General features: G+C 38.5%; 1 protein-coding gene across 1 annotated transcript in view; it reads right to left on the bottom strand.

Annotated features, from left to right (window-relative positions):
* The window catches only part of ammecr1 (AMMECR nuclear protein 1), a 64,146-nt gene that overhangs the window by 32,498 nt on the left and 8,261 nt on the right, over nucleotides 1–23,387 (bottom strand). The window contains exon 2 of the mRNA XM_084136681.1: nucleotides 16,924–17,034. Within this exon, the coding sequence (XP_083992807.1) occupies nucleotides 16,924–17,034 (111 nt within the window). The remainder of the gene's footprint in view (nucleotides 1–16,923; nucleotides 17,035–23,387) is intronic.

The raw sequence follows: 23,387 nt of genomic DNA on the forward strand, positions 1-23,387 counted from the left end.
ACATCACACACTACAAAATGTTAAGATTATCGTGCCAGAGGAAGCGCCTCATGTGATCTAGCGCAGCAGTTCGGAAGTGGAAAAGCATGTAGGCTAAACACAATATCTGTCCTTCATATCAAGTCATATTCGTGAAAAGGTAGCCGTGACCAAGGAAAGCAAAATCTTTCAAAAATCATCCTTTTAACATTTAAGGATATTTCTAATGAATGGCGTCAACGCTGGTCAGTACAATGAATCAATTGCCATTGATCATGAAGTGATGCTTCAGCGTTGCCCATGTGCTGCATTGCTGTAAGTGGAGCTCAAAGTTCAAATTAAATATTAAAATAATTAACAGCTTGTTTCATTACATCTATCTTTGAATTAATCATTTATTTTTACATTTCCGTTGAATGAACAGGGTAACTAAACCCTAAAACAACTTTTTCTAGTTAATGATCTGTAAGACTGGGGCTTTATTAGTGCTATTCATTGATTCGAGTAAATTTTTTGACATTTGGGTATAAAGTGTTTTAATTCTACAATATATGGTGTAAAAACGTCTGAGTGCTGCCCTCTTCAGGTCGAACGAATGAATTTTCCTATTGGATGTTGTGGTACTGCGTGACTCAAGCAGGTTCCAGCTCACCACGCCCTTGGCAGCCCCTGGTATAAAAACATCTTGTTTCGTCAAAACCACTGTAGCGAGTCAGGAGTTGGAATTGTGAGTATTGAAAATGATCAGGATAGCCTATATTAGCATCTAGTTAGCATAGCATTTATATAGTTATTTAGATTATTTCGTGTAACCTAGGTAGTTAATTCGCAGTTAGTGTAGTATTGTTAGTAGCATAGTATTGCATCATTTAGTAAAGTTTCAAGTTAGTGTAGATTTTTAGCATTAGCTTTATCTGTATTAAGTACAGTGGTTAGGATGGTACGTATGTGGTGTTGCTGGTTGCAACAGCACTGCTCGCACTGTAAAGCGGCGCAGTGCCAAACGCTGCTCCTCTTGCATGGACTCCATCACTGCAGCGGCGTCCTGATGTGAGTGAGCATATATTTTTTGTCACAATTTTGTTCCTTCCTATTAGGCTAAAGTTAATCCTCGGGTCGACAAACGCGCCGGTGCGTTTTGCTGGATTTTTTCACATAGCAGCAAAATAGACTTAAAATACTGTAATTTATGGTCATACAGACTTAAGAAATATGAAAAAGTTGCCAGTGGGTGGAGTCAGGCTCTTACCAGGGGTTTAGTTACCCTTTAATAACTCACTCAAAGACTGTACCTTCCCGCCACCTAGTGGCGTAACAATGTAACTGGACTGAGTGACAGCCTGTCTAGAATGCGCAGAGATCAATGTCGATACTGGTGAAATATCAGCAGAAAGCCTCTCGTAAAAGTGAGATTCAAGGAACTAACTGTTACAAAACAATGGCCTAAGGCTATGTTCACACTTAGCGTCTTTTTTGACAAGAAAAAGTTGACAACGGCGTTTTTTTAGCAAAAAAAAACGCTGACAGCGTTCGGTTACAAATAGCAGCCGAGCGCGTCTTTTGTTGCTATAACAACAGCTGCAACAGTAGCCTAGTGCTGTGTGATGCAAAAAATGTCGAGAAAGAGAAAGTTGGCTCTTGCGTTGGCTTTTGAAGTTACCGGGGAGGAGAATGTCGGTTCACAAAGACATTTGTGGGTGCACGACATTATACGGGGAAGGACATTCATTTTTTCTTGTTGTTCTTGTTGTTATGGAAACGACAGGTCTCGCTACTCGCTTGTCATTGGTCAGCTGTCAAAAGGGCGCTTGACGTAGGGCGTTCTTTTCAGAAAAGTTGAACTTTTTTCAACTTAAAAAGACGCTCTGGGCTGCAGAAAAAGACGCCGGCGGTGGCGTCTAAAAAAGCGCTCAGGACTTTTTTGAAAAAACGGTTTACTCCATAGGGTTATAATGTAGAACAGACGCTGGCAGTTTGAAAAAAGACGCTAAGTGTGAACATAGCCTAACAAGCTCATTGTCAGGTTTATGTTGTGTTTATTATATTATGTGGACCTGACCCTTATTTTGACATTGTATCTTCATTTTACTCGACTTCGTTTTAACACGCTTTTTAGTTTCGGTTTCATTACGGAACATGTACTCGTCTTCGTGCCTGCTGACCACAGCACAACACTATTTATATCGCGCTGCTGATTCACTCAAAATTACCTCAAGGGAAATTCCTCCACCATGACAGCCCTACTTGTTTCTTAATATTCATCCCGATTTAAAATCCTAAATATCAAACATGTTTGATGTGATCGGGGCGAGCCCGATTTGTGTGAGAGTAGATCAGGAGGTGCAAGATTCGATCTGTGAACGCCTCACATTACCAGATAATCTGCGCTGAACATCGGAACCGATCGAGGTCATCGACAAGATTTTTTCTCCGATTCTCGGGAGGGGAAAATCAGGGATAAATCGGCCTTAAACTCCTGTAGTGTGAGCCAGGCATTAGGAAATTTAACGTACTGTAGGATTTACAATGCATTTGTTTGTGATTGGATCAATTTAGACCACATTCATTGTCAATCTAAATACAAATATAGATCTGGATATGATATAGATGGTAATGCTAGGTGTAAAGGGGGCCATTGTTTGTGTATGTGCACTGATTATACCATTATTGATAACTAGTGATATAACATTATGCTGGCCAGAGCTGCGTTTCCCAAAAGTATTGTAAGCCTGACACATGTGGTCTCTTCAATCTACTTAGATTTATAATGCTTTTGCAAAATGTGGCCCAGGTTGTTTAATCAGCCGATGTGTGGACATTTGGAGATAATAGGTGTTAGTTGATAATCATTCATGGTTGGCCGATTAACAGTATGAACTGAAAAGTTTAAAAAAGTTTCCATTTAAACAATTTTGTGTACATTGTATTTGCTAACATTTACCTGTATTTAGGGGACAATAGAACAACCAAATGAACAGACAACATTGAAAGCACACTAGAGAATATATAAAATCAAAATAAAATAAAAAGACAAATATCATAATTTTGAAAAAAGGAGATATACATATTTAATTATATCTCCCAGCCTTAGGTGAAACATCTCTTCAAAAAAATAATAATAATAATAATAAAAAAGAAAAGAAAAGAAAGAAATCTCTCGGACATGTATTTTGAACTTCTATTTACCCCTAAGTGAAGAACAAAAAAGAAGCCATGAGTATATCGGAGCCTTAATTCTTCATCATTGCCTCTTTAGCCCATCCCATTTGCACATTATATGGACAGACCAAAGAACTACTACTACAACAGACTGCTCATTTAAAGGGGTCATGAATTGAGAAATCTAATTTTCCTTGATCTTTTGACATAAATGAGGTCTTTGTACAATAAAAATATCCTGCAAGTTTCAGAAATCTAAACTTCCTCGTTGAAGTATGACGACATAATGTGACGAAAGACCGCCTCTGCAGAAGATGATCAATGCCTACTTCAACATCATTGCCTCTTTAGCCCCGCCCAATTCGCACGTCATGTAGTAGTAAATATGAGAAAGAGAGAGATGTAAACACAGGATTACTCCAGCAACAAAATTATATAGAGATGCCTTAGAGGATTGCAAGACGTTCTGCAGTGCAAAGTTGTGGAAAAACACAGTCTTTGCATTGCCTTCCTTGTAGAGATGCACCGATATATCGGCCACCGATATTTATCGGCTGATTTTTTTCAATTTCCAACAATGGTTTATTATTTAACTGCGTAAAGGCACTAAACCATTTAATTTGTGCTACATAATCCAAGGTTGATCCATAATCTAATATTCCTGCTGTGCTGCTGTCTGCATTTTAAATGTTAATCAAACAACAAAGGACAAAAAAAAAAATATATATATCACTCACTACTCTTGTAACTTTCATAAAGATTAATATGTACGGTATGTATAGGACCCTATGATTTCCGCAATGCGGAAAACGCGTACGGAATCACGGAATCCAGTCATAAAAACGTCTCTGGTTACTGTTGTAACCTCGGTTCCCTGAGAGTCAGGAACGATACATTGTATAGCAATACTGAGGGAACTCTTCCCCATCTCCAAATATCCTGAAACCTTATACAGGATAACACCAGTAAAATAACTGGCCAATTGTTGTAAATATACAAATCACATGCAAATGCTGACGATCCCTCTGGCAGTATAAAATGCGGGGGACAACTGCGTCAGAACCTAGACTGAACGCTTGCACAGCTGATGGAGCGGCAAACACGACAGCATACGCAGTCTCGTTCCCGCCTCTAAGGGAACCAAGGTTACAACAGTAACCGGAGACATTCCCTTTTAAAAGCGGTCACTTCAACAATGCGTAGCAACGCTGCGGGAATGGTGTACAATTCCGGCGTGAGTAGCAAAGATCAGCCCACCAATCACGGAGTAGAATAGCACACAATTCAACAAACAGTGATGCCGCTAGGAGTGCTTACAGCTGGTAGGTGGACCTAAACCAATGAACTGCAAGCTCAGGTACACCAATATCAGATCAGCTCAAGCGAGCGGGCTGCACTGAATACAATCCAACTTGTAAAACCTGGCGAAAGTGTTCTGTAAAGACCAACAAGCCACAAAACATATATCCCACAAAACATATGGACATGCCCTTAGACCAGGCCCATGAAGAGGCGATAGCCCTCGTCGAGTGAGCTCTGATGTTGAGAGGGCATTCCTGTCCCTGGCTCGCATAAGCCAAAGCGATAGTGTTCACCATCCAGTGTGAGAGCCTCTGCTTAGAAACTGCACGTCCCTTAGCACAGCTACCGTAGTACACAAAGAGCTGGTCCGACTGTTGAAAGGCAGCCGAGTGGTCTATGTAACCCCGCAAAGCCCTAACAGGACAAACAACGCTCTGAGCATCACCGTCATGCGAGGTCGACGGCTCAGAAGACAAGGCGGGTATAGAAATCACCTGCGCTTTAAAGGGAGTAGAAAGAGACTTAGGCATATAACCCAGTCTCGGCCAGAGAGTAACACTGCAGTCACCGGGTCCAAAGCAAATACAATCGCTGTCCACTGAGAGCGCATGTAAATCTCCTATGCACTTAGCCGAAGAAAGTGCGAGAAGCAAAGCAGTTTTGAGAGAAAGCTCCTTAACAGCGATAGTTTCCAAGGGCTCAAAAGGGGGTAGAGAAAGAGTCTTCAGAACCAGCGCTAGGTCCCATGGTAGGACTGAAGGTGAGCGTGGGGGATCTAACCTCCTCTCCCCCTGAGAAATCTGACCACTAACCCATGTCTCCGCCAACGCATGCCGTGTGGAAGCCACCTTGCCCGCGGAGGTGTAGGCCTTGTCAGCAAGGTGGACAGTCAGTCTGCACGGCTTGGACGGATGGGGGGCATGACATCTGCGGGCGGGGGGCGAAGGCTCTCATCAGAAAAGAGGACTGGGAATGGGGCGACGGCAGAGGACAATGGCTCCGGGCAGATTTGTCACAGTCACCCCAAGGGGGAGAAGGTCCACTAGCGGTATGTCAGCGCAGTGCCCACAGTCGGATTCCGAGAAAGCAGCCTCAGAGTGGGCCAGGCAATACTTGTGCGGGTCGATGGGGCCCACGCAAAGTCGACAGAAGGAAGCCATCGGATGTGGTGAAGAAGTATTTTGTGTTCGTCTTCAACGAGGGCAGAATGAAGGAACAGATTCTGACGCAATTGTCGCTCCCCCGCATTTTATACTGCCCGAGGGATCGTCATTATTTTCATGCAATTTGCATATTTGCGACAATTGGTCGGTTATTTTACTGGCATTATTCTATAAGGTTTCAGGAATTTTGAAGAAGGGGAAGAGTTTCCTCAGCATTTCCTCAGCATTCTATTCCGCTTTCGAAAGGGAATAGAATTTACTGTAAACGCGGAATGTTAATGAATTTGTCAACGTTTTGATGAATAAATAAAAAGTAGGCCAGTACAATAAAATCAAATCCCGATACAGACTAGTGTCTGAATATTGAGCTGCAAAAAGAGTATTTAAATATGAATCCTGCATGTTCCACATGTTTCTGTGAATGAATGGCACAGACATGGTTTCATTTACCTCACACACACACTGAAGCTCACTGTGTTTTTCAGCTTCTGCTGCCTCAGAGGACATGAGGACATGAATCCATGAACTTCATCTCTAGAGTCACTTTGTGAGCATTTTACCATTTCGTTTGAGAAAATCTATCGTCATATCATAAACACAGAAACTAGAAGGTCTTCACGGTAACCCGCCAAAATCAAAGTTCAGTTTAACTTGCAATTGTGACAGAAATATATTAGTTTTACAGTATAATTTAGCTTCATCTCAATGTAATGATAATATATGCATTTAATTTATACAGTGAAGAATATGCAGTGTTATTTTACATTTGTTATATCTTTACCTGAAAACTGTAAAACCTATCTAAAAGCACTGTTTATTTCATATGTATCTTTGTTCTGTTGTATTTATGTAGGCCTGCTGAATGCTAAATAGATCCAATCCATGTTCAAAAGAAATTATTTGATGATGCAGCAATAAACTAGCTAGTATAACTTAATGCATGGTTCCTTTGAACTTTGCGGGTTTAAAACGTGATCAAAACACTATCTATTTTAATGACAAAAGTTCAAAAAAGAGAGCAAGTGAAAAATATCAGTATTGGACTGCCAATAATTGTTTGTTAAAGTCAGTAAGCATGGCAGAACTATTTTTTAACAAAGTTCCAGATTGCGTCAGTAAAGACACTTGGTCTGTTCGCATAATTTTTAAATGAGAAACATTTTGACACAGGCTTTTCAGAGAGACTAAAAGATGATGCAGTGCCGACTATAATGGATCCGACAGTAATGAGAGTAGCAATGTTCTTTTAACCATGTGTAACTATTGCTTTGTTTGTTAAAGATCGTTTGATATGTACTCATGAATATAAGAATGACAGTGCGACAAATGATGGTACATTCATTCATACTTCATTTATACAAAACCGCAAGTTATCCTGTCAACTATAACGGTGGTAACTCCAAGTACTTAAACTTTATTTGTCACTACAATATGTAATAATGTAATAAGCATATGTAATATGCATATATGTTTCACAGCTGGCAAATGTTTCTATGCAACAAGATAAACACCTTTCTGTAGTGTCTTCATTTTAACACTAATATAAATGTAATAAAATACAATACTACCTCACAAATACATAATGAATAAATAAATATAAATAAAGATGATTACCAAGCTGTCGCAGACTGCAGTATCCTTGGTATTTGAGGAGTAGGTTCGTCTTCTGATTCGGGTTTAGACTCTGGCTCCAACATGTATGGCGAACATCGGAAGTTTTCAAAACAATTCCACACGTGTAGTGGGTATGTTGAAAATTATTTTAATATGCAAAACTGTTACCCAATCATACCAGTGGGCAGTTACTTCCAAGTCTTGAATGCGGAACGCCTATCAAAACGGAGTGTTTCAAAGAGAGGGTCAAAAACAGGATAGAAAATAACCTATTACTTCTAAATTAGGATGTTTTTTGATGTAAAAATCTTGCTAACATTATAAGTGGACCTCAAAGAACATTATAAAAATAAATGTTAAATGCAGTTCATGACCCCTTTAACTAAGTGTTCAAATAAGAGGGCTTAAATCAGGGTAGAATATGGCTTTTTATTTCTAAATCATATTTTTGATGTAAAAATGCTACTAACAAAAATGCAACTCAGAAAACAAAAATCAAAAATGCAGTTCATTATCCCTTTAATGTATCTATCTAAAACCACTTAAACTTAAATATTGATATTTTCACTTTTTCTCTATTTTAACATTTTCCAAAACAACACTGGACCCCATTAACGTTTTATTGTATGGACAAAAAAAATTGACATTTGCATACAGGAAACAAATGCATACAGGTGATAATTAAATTTTTGGGTGAACCATCACTTTACAGCAAATGATCGTGTTAGAAAGACATGCAGCGATTGTACTTAATTAAAACGTTTATGGCAGCAGCACCTGTGATGCTAAATTCTATCTACTCGTTACTATACTCATAACATAGAGAGAAAAAAAGAAAACAGACATTGTTATTGGTTATAAGCTGCTACAAAGTTAATGAGAAAATGGAGAAGTGGGAATTTGGCAGCGAATACTGGGTTGAACTGAGCCAAGGCACAAGCATCTGCTCTGGTGTCTCCGTCCCTGCTGCGGGAAGAATGTGGCTGTAGATCTACAGATGGATGACATGGAAGCAAGGTCAAGCAACTGCTAGAGATAGAGATGTCTAAGATGTTCTTTATAGGCAATGCATGTACACGTGTAAGATATATGCACAGGCAACTTCAAGTAAACCAACTGGAGGTCAACTTCCTCCTGAACAGTGTTAACCAGGAATGTTTAAGACAGCACGTGGAGAAGTTCAGTCACATGGCACTCTGAATGTGAGACTCGTCAGGGCTTGAATTTCGGTGTGGGTATTTTGAGCATAATTTTAATCATTCGATTAAATTCATCATTCATCATTAATCATTTGAGGTCTTGCACTTAATGCGGGAAATTCCCACAAACATTTAATCACATTGGCATGTAGGTTGTATGAGTAAATGAATCCACACAGATTATAAGATCAAATCAGTCATTTTAACTTTAACTTTTACAAACAGTGCGAGTGATTCAGCGGTGCTGCCTCTTCTCTCTCTCTCTCTCTCTCTCTCTAAATGAGCTACACATCACCCACTGCATCTGCACAAGGCAAGCGTCAAGCGCGCTGCAGGAGGAGATACCAGACTCTCGAGTTTCTGGAGTCGGGACAGTTGACGGAATTGCCCAATTGGGCAAGTGTTGCATCGTCACTAATGTTTATCATTTGGTCGTCTTTTTAAGTCTTACCAATTTACACATTCAAGCGATTTTAAACTATTCAGTACTTGCGCGCTCTCTGAAAGATGGTTTTCTCTGCGCACATACATGAGGCAGCATCACAAACAGCTTGCTAGTAACAAAAGGAGCACGGATTAGGCTATAGCGCTTTAACGGTCCTCGTAAACACAGTCGATTATGTCTTAAATAAACATAATTATGACTTCTAAACATAAGTAGTTGATAAAGAAAACGTAACATGGATCCATGCACTAGATCTTAAAGTGAAAGCAGCAGTGTCTGTCATTAATGTTCATAAAACAACAAAATATAGCTGACTGAATGGTAAGGAATCAGGATTACTAGCCTATGCATTTAATTTATCCAGGACTAAGAGACTATCCAGTGTTATTTTACATTTGATTTTTGACTTTTTATTCAGTTTCTATATTATATCTGTACCTGAATACTAGTGTTAGACCTACCCCAAAAAAAAACGTATTTCATTATTTTTCTTTATTTCACTTTTATATTTATTTTATTGTATTTATTTGTGCAACTTCTTTCAATTTACAGTGAGGAAAATAAGTATTTGAACACCCTGCTATTTTGCAAGTTCTCCCACTTGGAAATCATGGAGGGGTCTGAAATTGTCATCGTAGGTGCATGTCCACTGTGAGAGACATAATCTAAAAAAAAAAATCCAGAAATCACAATATATGATTTTTTAACTATTTATTTGTATGATACAGCTGCAAATAAGTATTCATATTTAATAAGTATTTAAATATATTTAATAAGAATAATAAGAATAAGATTAAGTATTCTTATTCCATAAGAATCACTTAAGGTGGGAATTCCCCTCCGATTTTCCAAAAAGAAATTCAGGCCCTGCTCGTAATTGTTTTTAGTAAAGTTCATCATCAGAACATTGCCAAGCAATTGCACCGCATCAGAATTTCCCGCAGGATTTTGTGAGACTATGAGAGGTGGACTTGTTCCTCTATGGGGTCCCGAGAATATAACCCCCAGGAAGAAAATGTTGTACATTTTAAAGATGAAGTTCAATGCAATCAAAAAAATTTGACTACTAAATTAATCAGCACCATGATCTGAGGGTACATGCGAAAGTTGGGAACAGCACCATGAGATCTGAAAATTATATTTTTGCTCATTACTTTAGAAATTTTTGTCAAAAAATCATAACCTTGGTCTCTGCGGATTCCTTGGGTCCTGTTGAACCGGTTGATATTGACAAAAATTAATGTTGACAAATAAAAATGACAAATAAAAATAACATGAAAACATGTCTATGAAAACTTGAACGTACAGTGCATCCGGAAAGTGTTCACAGCGCTTCACTTTTTCCACATTTTGTGATGTTACAGCCTTATTCCAAAATGGATTAAATTCATTGTTTTCTTCAAAATTCTACAAACAATACCCCATAATGACAACGTGAAAGAAGTTTTTTTGAAATCTTTGCAAATTTATTAAATTTTTGACACCTTTGTCACCAATTACAGCCTCCAGTCTTTTTTTCCAGTCTTTCAGCCTACAGTCTTTTTGAGTACGATGCTACAAACTCTCAAGCTCCATCAGGTTGGATGGAGAGCGTCGGTGCACAGGCATTTTCAGATCTCTCCAGATATGTTCAATCGGTTTCAAGTCTGGGCTCTGACTGGGCCACTCAAGGACATTCACAGAGTTGTCCCGTAGCCAATCCTTTGTTATCTTGGCTGTGTGCTTAGGGTCGTTGTCCTGTTGGAAGATGAACCGTCACCCCAGTCTGAGGTCCAGAGCGCTCTGTAGCAGGTTTTCATCAAGGATGTCTTTGTACATTGCTGCATTCATCTTTCCCTCGATCCTGACAAGTCTCCCAGTTCCTGCTGCTGAAAAACATCCCCACAGCATGATGCTGCCACCACCATGCTTCACTGTAGGGATGGTATTGGCCAGGTGATGAGCAGTGCCTGGTTTCCTCCAGACATGACGCTTGCCATTCAGGCCAAAGAGTTCAATCTTTGTTTCATCAGACCAGAGAATTTTGTTTCTCATGGTCTGAGAGTCCTTCAGATGCCTTTTGGCAAACTCCAGGCGGGCTGTCATGTGCCTTTTACTGAGGAGTGGCTTTCGTCTGGCCACTCTACCATACAGCTCTGTCAGAGTGACCATCGGTTTCTTGGTCACCTCCCTGACTAAGGCCCTTCCCCCCCGATCGCTCAGTTTGGCCGAGCAGCCAGCTCTAGGAAGAGTCCTGGTGGTTCCAAACTTCTTCCATTTACGGATGGAGGCCACTGTGCTCATTGGGACCTTCAATGCTGCAGACATTTTTCTGTACCCTCCCCCAGATCTGTGCCTAGATACAATTCTGTCTCAGAGGTCTACAGACAATTCCTTGGACTTCACGGCTTGGTCTGTGCTCTGACATGCACTGTTAACTGTGGGACCTTATATAGACAGCTGTGTGCCTTTCCAAATCATGTCCAATCAACTGAATTTACCACAGGTGGACTCCAATCAAGTTGTAGAAACATCTGAAGGATGATCAGTGGAAACAGGATGCACCTGAGCTCAATTTTGAGTGTCATGGCAAAGGCTATGAAAGCATATGTACATGTGATTTTTTCATTTTTAATAAATTTGCAAAGATTTCAAACAAACTTTTTTCATGTTGTCATTATGGGGTATTGTTTGTAGAATTTTGAGGAAAATAATGAATTTAATCCATTAAGGAATAAGGCTGTAACATAACTTGTGGAAAAGGTGAAGCGCTGTGAATACTTTCCGGATGCACTGTATGATTAAAAAAAAATAACACTGCTAGATTATGATGCATCAATGTTATCGAAAAAGAAATATCTAAAAGGAACAGCTGATTGAGGTAAAGCTGAAGACTAAATGATCTCCAGTAAACTGAAGCCCGTTCTATGACATCCTATGAGATTAATCATATCCTAGATACATAAACATTACAACTAGCATCTGCACAAAAGGACGCAAATGCACATGTGAACGAGTATGCTCGTTTTTTACAGTCTATGGTTTGAAAGGGAAACTCTGGATGCGTTCTTCCCTTAACAGATGATACACGGGCAACTAAAGCAAAGAGAATTTACAACATTCTATCACAATCCTGTTCTCATTATAATGCTATATATGGCGTGTTTATTGGCACTGCACATCTTGCACATCATTTTATTTTTCATGATAGAAAGCAATTAGATTACAGTCACCATGCGTTATCGAAGCCATAACGAGAAACAACTTTAAATAAAACATAGGTTTACTGTTAAAAAATTAGGAAAAAATAACACTGCTGCATTATTAATATCATCAATGATTGTGAAAATGATTTTGACCATATCAAATAACACAATCATAGTCAATGCATGAGCTCAAAATGAATAAACGGTCGGTAAACTGCAGCATTTTGCTAGCTGGTTATTAAACTAAATCAAATGTGTCTTATATTTGAGATTAATCAGATATAGACAACAAAAGTAATCTTACACATGAACATGAACTTGACCGTGCTAGTCTGATGTGTACTTGTTGTGGATGTGCTCTCCCTTTGCGCTGAAAAACTAAAGCACAGAGAATTTACAACATTCTATTACAATCGTGTTCTCATTATGTTAGTTTGGCGCTGCACATCTTGCACTTAACTGCATTTCATGATCAAAGTGATTCCAGGCATCACTGCAGTGCACGCTTTCAAATCCAGTTTCACTATTTCACCGGTCTGGAAAGCATGCCGTCTAACGCTAACAAATCAGACCTCAGGAACCGCCCCAAATGCTTCAATAAAAAAAATAATAATAATAAAAAAAAAAAAAAAATTCTGATCGGTTACAGACAAGATGACAATCGATCATCGTTTTCACGATCGATTGTCACTGTCACATACGTTGTTCTCGAGTACTCTTGCTCATCCCTAGTTGATACTGATTTTGCCTAGGATCGGACAAATTGCCTGTGTCTGACATTTTGAAATTTGTCATAAATTGTGATATTTTCTTAAAAGCTTTGACCTTTTGCCACAAAAGTTTTTCAGTAGATATAAGGCTTTTTACAGAAAAGCTTTTGAAAACATTGTCAAATTAGTTTTCTTAGTGACATAACCTTCCTTGATTTATGCAGATTCTGATGTTATATCAAATGTCAGAGTACTTAACTTCTGACTAAGAGTTTTAAATAAAAATAATTGTATTTTATAGTACAACTGTAAAATTTCACTACTAATATTTACGTTTTAATTTCTTCATTTACAGATATTAAACCATTCACCTTATATTTTGGGGGGGAAACTGCAGGGATTCCTTAAAGCAGGGGAAGCCAACCCTGCTCCTGGAGGGTTACCTTCCTGCAGACTCCACTTCAGGGAGGGGAGGGGGTTGTAAATGAATGTACTAGACACACAGATAGATCTTAAATAGGTTACAGCTCAGTCTGACATCATTATGAATTATAATGATTTGTCAAGTAGCCAGCACTAGTGAACAAGGAAGATTATGCAGACATGTACTGATCTGCAAGACAATGTTTTACTTTATTGCCAAAACATGTCATACACTGATAACTATTACTACTGATAATTACTGATTTATTCAAGTGTGCAAACAAGCGAAAAATCACAAATTATTGTATACAGAATTGAGGAAAAACAAAATGTGTTTTAACAAATATAAACAAACAATATAAAAACAAAAGTCACTTAGGGCAAAACGTGTACACATTTTAAGAGGAACACTATGCAAACATACTAGGTTAACAATTTTAACAATTATTAACAATTTGAAACTGCTACGACAGCGGGTAGGATGCATGGGCCTCAATTTGCATTATTTTAAAGTTATGTTTAGTTTTTACCAAAAACCTACCAAGTTCAAACAGTAAAACACAAATGTGGACATGTCCACATTCAAGCATTTCATACAATGGGCTTAAACAGCTCGCCCTTTTACAACAGATTAGTTCACAAACAAATGACAGTCGTGACCTAAATATGATTCTCATTTACAGTAATAAACCCTAAAATTCGGCATTAGTAACTTAGAGGATCTCCCGTTCTTGGCTCATTCTGAGTCAGACTTTTGAATTCAGTGAATTGTTTACCGGAGACTCACTCTGACTGGATCGTTTGAATCAGTGAGTTGCTGACTCAAGAACAGATGCAATCGGATAGGTCCAATTCACGAATGAATTGTTCAGTGTGCTTTGCGAACCAATTTAACAGGTTAACTGAAAATAATCAGCTTGTTCACAAATCGGACACCGCTATTGCATCTCGGAGAGGGTAACAAATTCTTCAGTTCAAAATAACGAGGAACGACACGTTTTTATGAAATGTAGTGGAGTAAAAAGTACGATATTACACTTTGGAATTTAGAGAAGTAGAAGTAAAAGTTTCCCAAAATCAAATACTCTGATAAAGTACAGATGCTTGAAACACGTACTTAAGTACAGTAACAAAGTAAAAAAATATAGTTGCAAGCAACGTTTACGGGCTCAAGACCCGGCGCCACCGCCACCCCGATGGCTTTAGGAAAACTGTACAAGGCGAGCAATATGCATTTAAAGCGAGTAAATATAAAAGGACTACGTCAAAGTCATTTGAATATGCCACATTTACTACAGCCAGCAGGTGCCACTAGCCACATCCATGAGGTCAATTCAATTTAGATGAATTTCATGTCATAGGTCAGTTTCAAATGAGTGTTAAGTTATTATTTGTCCAGAAGTATTTATCTTAAGGTCTTTATATTTTTATTTACCTAATTATTAAACTAATTATATAAAACTATGTAGTAATTGCACTATAAATTAATACCATATGGGAGGGGTGGAGCAATGTCTATGGTCACATCATAAACCATAAAATTGGTGTAAAAACTTTAGTTGAACTACAGGTTTTGACAAAAACAAAAAGTTTTCTAAAATGATATGCCTCACATTTCAGCCTTTAAACCTTTAAGAAAGGGGATGAGTCAACACAATAAACGATATTTACATTATTATGATTATATTTAAAATATATGCAATATGATATACATGTTTAGAAGGGATGTGCAAGACTAGACAACTAAACAGAACAGCTGCTACTAGTCAACACTGAAAACAATAGTCGATAACACAAGGAAAAAATACCCAAGATTTTACTGTTCAAATGACTGTCGTTTTAATGTTACGGTGAAGAGCAGGGTGCGAGCCGTGGAAACGGAGAGAGGCCGGTGGCACGAGTGTTAATGAACGTCACTGCGCGCTACACTACTCTGAAGTCCCTGGAGCTCCAAAGGATAAGAGGAGGAGTGACAACAGTAAAAGACGAGAGAAGACCAGGCCTGGGACATTTATGTTGCGCTTTGTCTATGTATGGGCAGCAGTCGGCTTTGAAGCACCTGCCGTTTACTTCTGTTTTATTTTTTAAAAATTCCATTTACCGTTCACCGGTTCCCCATTCTTCCCTAAGCCTTGAACATTGTTACATTTATATTTAAAAGCATTTTAAATTGCACATTAAATTAAAACACTTGGAAAAATAATTACCAATACCTTAAGTAGGGCCAAATATTTTTATTTTACCTCAGATCACATGCGTCACAGAAATGACAGCTCAAAAGACAACTGAGGTGTGGGAGTATTTTGAATAAGAAATAAAACGGAAAAGTATGTAAGTTGTGCCATTTCAAACTGGCATAATTCCACTAGAGCCAAGCGTAACCATATTCAGCACATGCACGTAGGTGAGATAGTCAAAGCAAGCAAATTCCCATCGCTTATTCACCTGAACACTAAAAATTATAACTGAGCTTAAGAATCAGAATGAGCTTTATTCGCCAAGTGTACATGTGCATTTTTTTTTTGGCCCACATTGCCAGCCCATAGAACTGCTTGCAGGAAAGTTATGAAATTTGGCACACTCATAGAGGACAGTCTAAACGGTCACCATAGCAAATTTGAAATCTCTAACTCAACCCTCTAGCACCACCAACTGTCCAAAGTTGCACTCACATTTATGCTAATAACTTTAGAACCATAAGGGATAGAAACAAAATCCTTTTTTCCTCAATTCGTCTACCCGTTCTCGAATAACGCGCAATTGAATCGTATCATCTTCAGACCGCCCCAACAAAAAGTTATGGATTTCGTGTCGATAGATGAAACCGTTTTCGTATAGCGCAGCAAAAAAGTTGAGGCATGATGCCAAAATGACTCTTGAGGCTGTATCACTGCAGTGCTTTGGCATATTGACACCAAACTTTGCATGTGTTAGTCATCTTATTCTGATCACACCACATCAGTTTCGTAACAGCACCACCTATTGGTCAAAAGTGATAAACCATTAAATCTCATTACTACTGATTTTATTTAATTTTTCAGGCATTTTGCCTAAAATCATATTAATATGCCTTTAATTGCTCATTGTTATGGTTGCTCTAATGCCCAGCCATGCTTGCATCACTTATTGTGCCTTCTTTGTGCTTGCCCACTTAATTGCTGCTTGCAGCTATATTTATTATTAATAATAATAATAATAATAATAATAATAATAATAATATTATCATTATCATCATTATTATCATCAGTAGAGAGGGAGCACAATTAATGTGGAGATCTGGGTCAAAAAAAAAATAATGTGGGCCACTTATGCCTGCAGTGTAAACGCAGCCCAGCCTTTAACACCCCGGTGTAAACTCTGTGGCACTTTCAAAATTTTACATTTCGAAACCTAAAAATTCTGGGTCAACCAATAGTTTGGGGTGGGACAATGTTAACTTAAAAAAAAAAGAAAGGGAGCTGGTCTAATGCTGCAGTAATAATACACCACTTTAATAAGGGCAGGTCTTTTAGAGAAGTTTTCAGAGAAATTAAATCAAGATACAGTAGTATGTGTTAAAACAGGAAACCCTCATATTTTAGTAATACATCTAATTAGAAGTCCAAATCTAATCTAAGTCCCCCATCCATCCATCCCCCCCCCCCCCCCAAAATAAATAAGCTTGAATTAAGCTTGAAGTAATTTTATGATATGAGTGGAGACATGTTAGAGAGAGAAAAGCAGAATTTCAAAGATGTGGCATACCTAGTAAGGGTGTACTCCCTGAGTCCTGAGTGCAGGTTCATGGCAGAAAATGTACCTATACAACCCCTTAACCGCTTGTCCCGGCCGATTTTCCAAGTGACAAACAGTGGGCTGTTGGAAAAGAAAAGAACACCTATTAGCATCAGTAAAATCAGGACTTAAACAAGTGACCATAAAGTAGGACAAAGTGTGAACATTCTGCAAACAATGTATACCAACAAAACAAAAACTGATTCTAGAAATCACAGAAGAAAGTAAAACCAATTAATCATTTAAAAGCCAGAGTCTGTTCAGCTTCCACTAAAATCACATACAAAAGGGCTTTGCACCCACAAATAGGATTGAGATCCAAATCTGTACAAAGATGACACTTGCCCAATTCTTGCTTAATTTGTTACCAAGATGCCAAGGAGATAGGAGGAGACATTTTACATAATCATTTTATCAAATACAGAGGACACTGTATTAAAGGTGCAGTAAGCGAATTCTGAGAAATGCTTTTGAAAAACAAATCAACACTAGGGCTGTACCGGTAAACTTGACAACCGTACCACTGCGGTTGTAAAGCGCCACCACGGTGGCTGAGTAGCACCGGCGGTGGCCCACCAAAACACATTTTTTTCTATGTGAATGCTGTTTTACATGAATATTATGACAGGAGTGAAGCACAAAGCTTTGTTTACAAAATAAATAATAGGTTAGCAATTAAATGTTATATCGCAGCCAAACATTTGGATTTGTGACGAATGAGAGAGTTGTGCGTGAGCCCATATATTTAAGCTTTGTATTCTTTGGAATTGAAAAATGCCAGCCATGGCATCTCTTTGTAAACAGCCTTGCAAACCTGTATTAATAATACTAGTGTGGATTTTTTTTCTACAGTATTCACTCATGACAGTAAAATAGGGCATTCTAAGTCAATCTACTGCAGTATTTCCTCTCTCACTCAGTGAAAAATGTGTTTTACACCCAGTCATGCTTGAAAAAAAAAAAAAAAAGTCATATACCGTGAAACCGGTGTAATTTAGAAAAATACCGTGATGTGGATTTTTGGTCATACCGCCCAGCACTACAACGTTCACTATAAGATTTTGAGTGTAAGACAGGTGTCAACATTTGAAGCTTGAATCTTAGGGCCCTTTCACACCTACCTTGTTTGGTCCGGATTTTCGGACTTTTCAGTTTGATCCGAATCAAAATTACAGGTGTGAAACCTCCCCCGGACCACGGTCCGGACCAAACACACGAAATTTGGTCAGATGAAAAGAGGTCGTCTCAGTCCGGATCAAACTGAACAGTTTGGTTTGTTTCTAGTGTGAAAGCATTTTCTGTATGATTCGGAATTTCAGACCATTTACAGGAAGTTCCGGTGGTTCTCGCAGGATTGCTTGCAGACTTCTCCTTTCCTGCCGGGAACGATAAAATGTTTGCACAACGAGGACTTCATTTGGCGAATTTGAACTAGCCTCGAGTATAGTTGGTGCTGCAGGTAGTAATGCCGTAATAACAGTATAGTGGCAACGATATGCGTCTGTTCATTCATTCTTGTCAAAGGTTTTGTTTTTGTTTTTTAAGGGCTGTGAAACGATTAATCGCGATTAATCGCATCCAAAATAAAAGTTTGTGTTCACATAATATATGTGTGTGTACTGTGCATAATTATTTTGTATATATAAATACACACACATGCATGTATATATTTAAGTTTTTTTTTTTATTTATACATAAAATATTTATATTTATATATAATACAAATTATATATACAGTATATTTAAGCAAATATTTCTTAAATATATACATGCATGTGTGTGTATTTATATATACAAAATAATTATGCACAGTACACACTCATATATTATGTGAACACAAACTTTTATTTTGGATGCGATTAATCACGATTAATCATTTCACAGCCCTAGTTTTTTTTCATTCTTGTCAAAGTTACCTGCCGAATTGACAAGACGCTGACTTCAGACGCACATCCGTTTACAAACCAATCAATGTCAAGATGCAGCCCACATAGATGATGATGACAGGACGCAAGTATGTCATGTAAAGTTCTTTAGTGAACTCACATAATTGCAATGTGAAACCAAACCAAAACTTACTGAATGTATAAAATGTATCAAAACATGAACTTTGGTTCGGACCTTGGTGCGTACTTTCAGGTCTGAAAACGCCCTTAGATCTTTTTAATGTATAGTTTGTCAAGCTTATTACATTACATCTAACTGTAACTTTGAGCTAATTTAAACAAAGAACGCTTCAGTGCGTTGGCATCCAGGTTAAAGGGGTCCTTATTATGCTTTTTCACTTTTTCAACTTTAGTTAGTGTGTAATGTTGCTGTTTGAGCATAAAAAAAGATCTGCACGGTTACAAAGCTCAAAATCCACTTTCCAAAAACTACAACGAACGACTCGTTTGGACTACAACACATATTTTCCAGGTTTTGTGAAGTCACAACGTTACACATTTAAATAATCGCCGCAAACATAATACGCAAAAAAAAAAGTGGCCGAGGCCTGGATGAGCTGCGTTAGAGAAGACAGTAGGCCGCTTTCCGACCGGAGGAACCTTTTCACAGTTATTAGAACTATTGGCTAAAGTACCCGGATGTCGGCGTGTTCGCACCGCAGGAACTAGGAACGATTTTAGTTCTAGGAACTCCATTTGTAGGAACTAATTTGGGTCCTACTTCAGAGTAGGGTCTAAACCAGCACTATAGGAACTACCCGTGACGTTAGTGTACGCTGATTGACCGAACGCACGCGGAGCACCAGCACCCGCCATTTTTAAAACAGCTAGAATGTAAACACACAGATTATAGCCTATATATTTACTCCAGAAACTAACTATACTAACATGGAAAACAGAGATAGATGGGTATTTAAACCTTAATGCTTAAGAGAAAATCCAACGCAACTTTGAGGGGACCAAGTCAAACATGATTATGTATTTCTGCCCAGCTAGCAACACTGGACATCAACCACACGGCATAGGCTAATAACCTTTTTTTCATATACTGTCTACTTTCTATAACAGTTCTATCTAATAACATATTAAACAGTACTGTTAGACAGATCGCCAACTAATAAACACAGAGAATGCGAGCATTGTTTGCTCTGGCGTTCTCAGCGCCGCCAAAATAAAGGTCCGTCGCGCCGTCAAAATAAAAGTCAGCGTGCTTGCGTTACTCCCTTACCCCTCCTACCAGTTCCTATGGCCACTTGGCCAGTGCGAACGCAAACAGCAAAACCGAGTTAGGGGGAGAGTAGTTCTTAGAATTGTTTAGAAGTGGACAGTTCCTAGAACTAAGTTCCTGTAACTACTTGGTCGGAAAGCGGCTAGTGTTGTCGCTATGTCAAAGAGACACTATTTTTTCCACCCCATTTCCAAAACTCATTTCTTTGACCTTCCTAAGGCTGACTAATTTAGTGTGATTACAATTTATTTTAAACACTGCTCCTGAACATTATAAGCCCAACTTTTATCTGTGTGGTGCACATTTTACACCTTCCAGGACCTAAGATGAGTACAATGCAGGAGTTCCCACTTTCTCGGGACAATCAGTTGTTAGTGGATCACAACTTAAGTTTTTCTTATTATTTGTAGTTCCAATTATAAGTTTTATGCTGTTGCTATGATGTAAACAAAGGGCAAAGCTTTGCCTCTGCTCACCTGCTAGCAACATTAGTGTTGATGTATATCTATCATAGCCCGCTTATGCCGCGACGAGACGAAAACATTGCTCATGCAGGTCATGGTTGCATAGCAACGACAGACACAAGCGCTTGTGGAAAGAAGAGATAGCGGAGCGGCCACGCTTTCCATGCGTTTTTAGACGCGATATGTGAACGGCCCCTTTCACAGTACCTGGCTGCATTTATGACACGTCTTCTCTATTGAAGCCAAAATATTGCCATATTTCAGACGTACATTTCTCTTTAGGCACAGGTTCTTCGCTGCTGTCATTTTCCTCGCTTGTCTCTACTCCCGCCATTCGTTTTTATTTTCCACTCTCTGCTCTGAGCCACTAGGTTCCCCTTTGGGGCCAATAGCATAATAGCACCTACTGGGGAGGCGGGTATAAAGATAGTAAGGCCACATTTGATTGGTCGAATTTGGATAAACAACCTATGCATGCATGACACAAATGCTTGGCACATAAAATAAATGCAGTTTATCGCACCTTTCTGCGATACAGATATCGCATATACTATTATTGCGATAACGATAATTTTTCTATATATTGTGCAGCCCTAGTCTGAATCAAGATTAAATTGGTTAGAAATTGATGTCATCCTTAATATTTACATCCGAGTAGAGCTCGCTGTTATGGTAAGGGGTGTGAAATTTCCCAAACACGCACTAAGCGGTGCCAATTACTACACAGTGGGCCAGCTAACCAATCACAGCACATTTCATATTTCAGAAAGGCGGAGCTTAATCGAAACAGGAACTAAATGGCGCATTTGAGACAGACTGGGTGCTATAGTAAGGCCAAAAAAAAAAAGTTTGGTTCCAGTTGGATGTCAGTTGAGGTCATGGGTCGGTAGGGAATTTTTTCTAGGCTACTTTCACTTTTAAAAATTCATCATAACCGCGCGCGCGATCTGCTTGCAGTCGTCGAGATGGATGCTGAGGAGCTGAAGAAAATAATAGCTAGTGGAGATTGTAAAGTTGTCGACAATACGTCATCAAAAATCAAGTCCAGTGTGTGGGAGAAATTTGGAGTTATATTAAGAAAATATTGTGAAAGGCTTTGCTGCATGCATTTTCGTGTTGGATAGCCGCAAATGTGGAACTTCGCTGAAGCATGCAGATAACTGTGGTAACAAAGCAGTTCTAAAAAACAGTATTTTTCATATTTAACACTGTTAAGTATGTGTGGTGTGCAGGGCGTGTTTGAACCCAAAATTGTCAAATGTAGGCTTGACGAAATTGCGTGGCATATAGTGTTGTAGCCGTGTCTGTTCGACTGGTAAAATGTTAGGCTACTCAGTTTTGGTAACGTTAGCCATGTTCTTCATGTAACGTTACCGGCCTTTTGACAGCTTCGGCTGAAGTTGTCCTTGTGTTAATTGTCGTGTAATAACTTCTGTATGAACTGGCAATAAACATATTTGTAAGTGTGTCTATAATGTGATTGGCTAAAATGATTTTATTTCGGGTGCGGGTCGGGTGTCGGTTCTGTTTTAAGTGGGTCGGGTCAGGTGCGGATTTTAATTAGTGCTGCTGTCAGAAAACAGGTCGGATGCGGTTTTCAGCACATAAAGTGCTATACAAAAACGGTGCTGTACAAAAACGTAAATTATAGTTCGCCTCAAAGTTTTTTATTTGTGTATTTATTTAATTTGTATTATTTCATCCCCTAGCTCATAAAATAAATTTGGGTCGCACATAAATTGACAGGGTCGGTCGGAAACCGGAACCAAACAATTTTTTTTTTAGGCCTAATGTAAAATATGTGAAAAATGTGTTTTTTGAACAATCAAACACAAAAGCATAGTACACCCAAAAAAAAGTCAAGACTTCATAAAGTCAAAACTTCATAAAAGGACATAATAGGACCACCCAAAAATGACATTTCTGTCATTAATTACTCACTCTCATGTCGTTCCAAACCCGTAAGAGCTTCATTCATCTTCGTGAACACAAATTAAGATCTTTTTGATGAAATCTGAGAGCTTTCCTTGAAAGTGATTATGACGTTGCAGTCTATGGGGGGTCAGAAAGCTCTCGGATTTCATCAAAAATAATATCTTAATTTTTGTTCCAAAGATGAATGAAGGTCTTGGGTGTGGAATGACATGAGGGTGAGAATTTTAATTTTTGGCAAACTAACCATTTAAGACTTTGCTTGTGAGGATACTCGACAAAATGTGAATTTTGGCACAATTTTGTGTGTTTTTGTCCATTCAAGCGCTGTCTGAATTGGCTTTCTGTGCGCACAAGTCATATGTGTGTCACACAGACAGGAGATTCACAGACGCGAGCCAGTACAGCCCTACGTTCTCCTTTGTGTCTTACCATGCTTGAAAAGCATTTGCATGAATGAGAGAGTGATTGTATAATGTAACGCTAGCTAAAGGATGACGGGGAAAAAAAATAATCTCATGCATTAACGTGTTAATTTTGACAGCACTAGTAACTTCATCATAACATAATTCTACTTTTATTTCTGTATAATCAAAATAACAAAACATTGTGCTTTGTAAAAAAGAAAACAAACAGGACGAGCTTTCTGCCGTCTTGTCTCTCTGTGAACTGTTGGCCCATTGAGGTCTGTGATTACATTAATTGATTTAATATAAACGTGCAATTAGTCGACAAATGGCTTAGATGAACGGCTACTATTCGACTAGAAAAATCTTTAGTCGGGGGCAGCCCTATAATACACACATCAAATATTAATAATCAAATATTAATAATCATGATTAATAATCGCAATTATAATTTTCG

The sequence above is a fragment of the Abramis brama genome (assembly GCF_963993115.1).
Source record: "Abramis brama genome assembly, chromosome: 15".
Classification (NCBI taxonomy): domain Eukaryota; kingdom Metazoa; phylum Chordata; class Actinopteri; order Cypriniformes; family Leuciscidae; genus Abramis; species Abramis brama.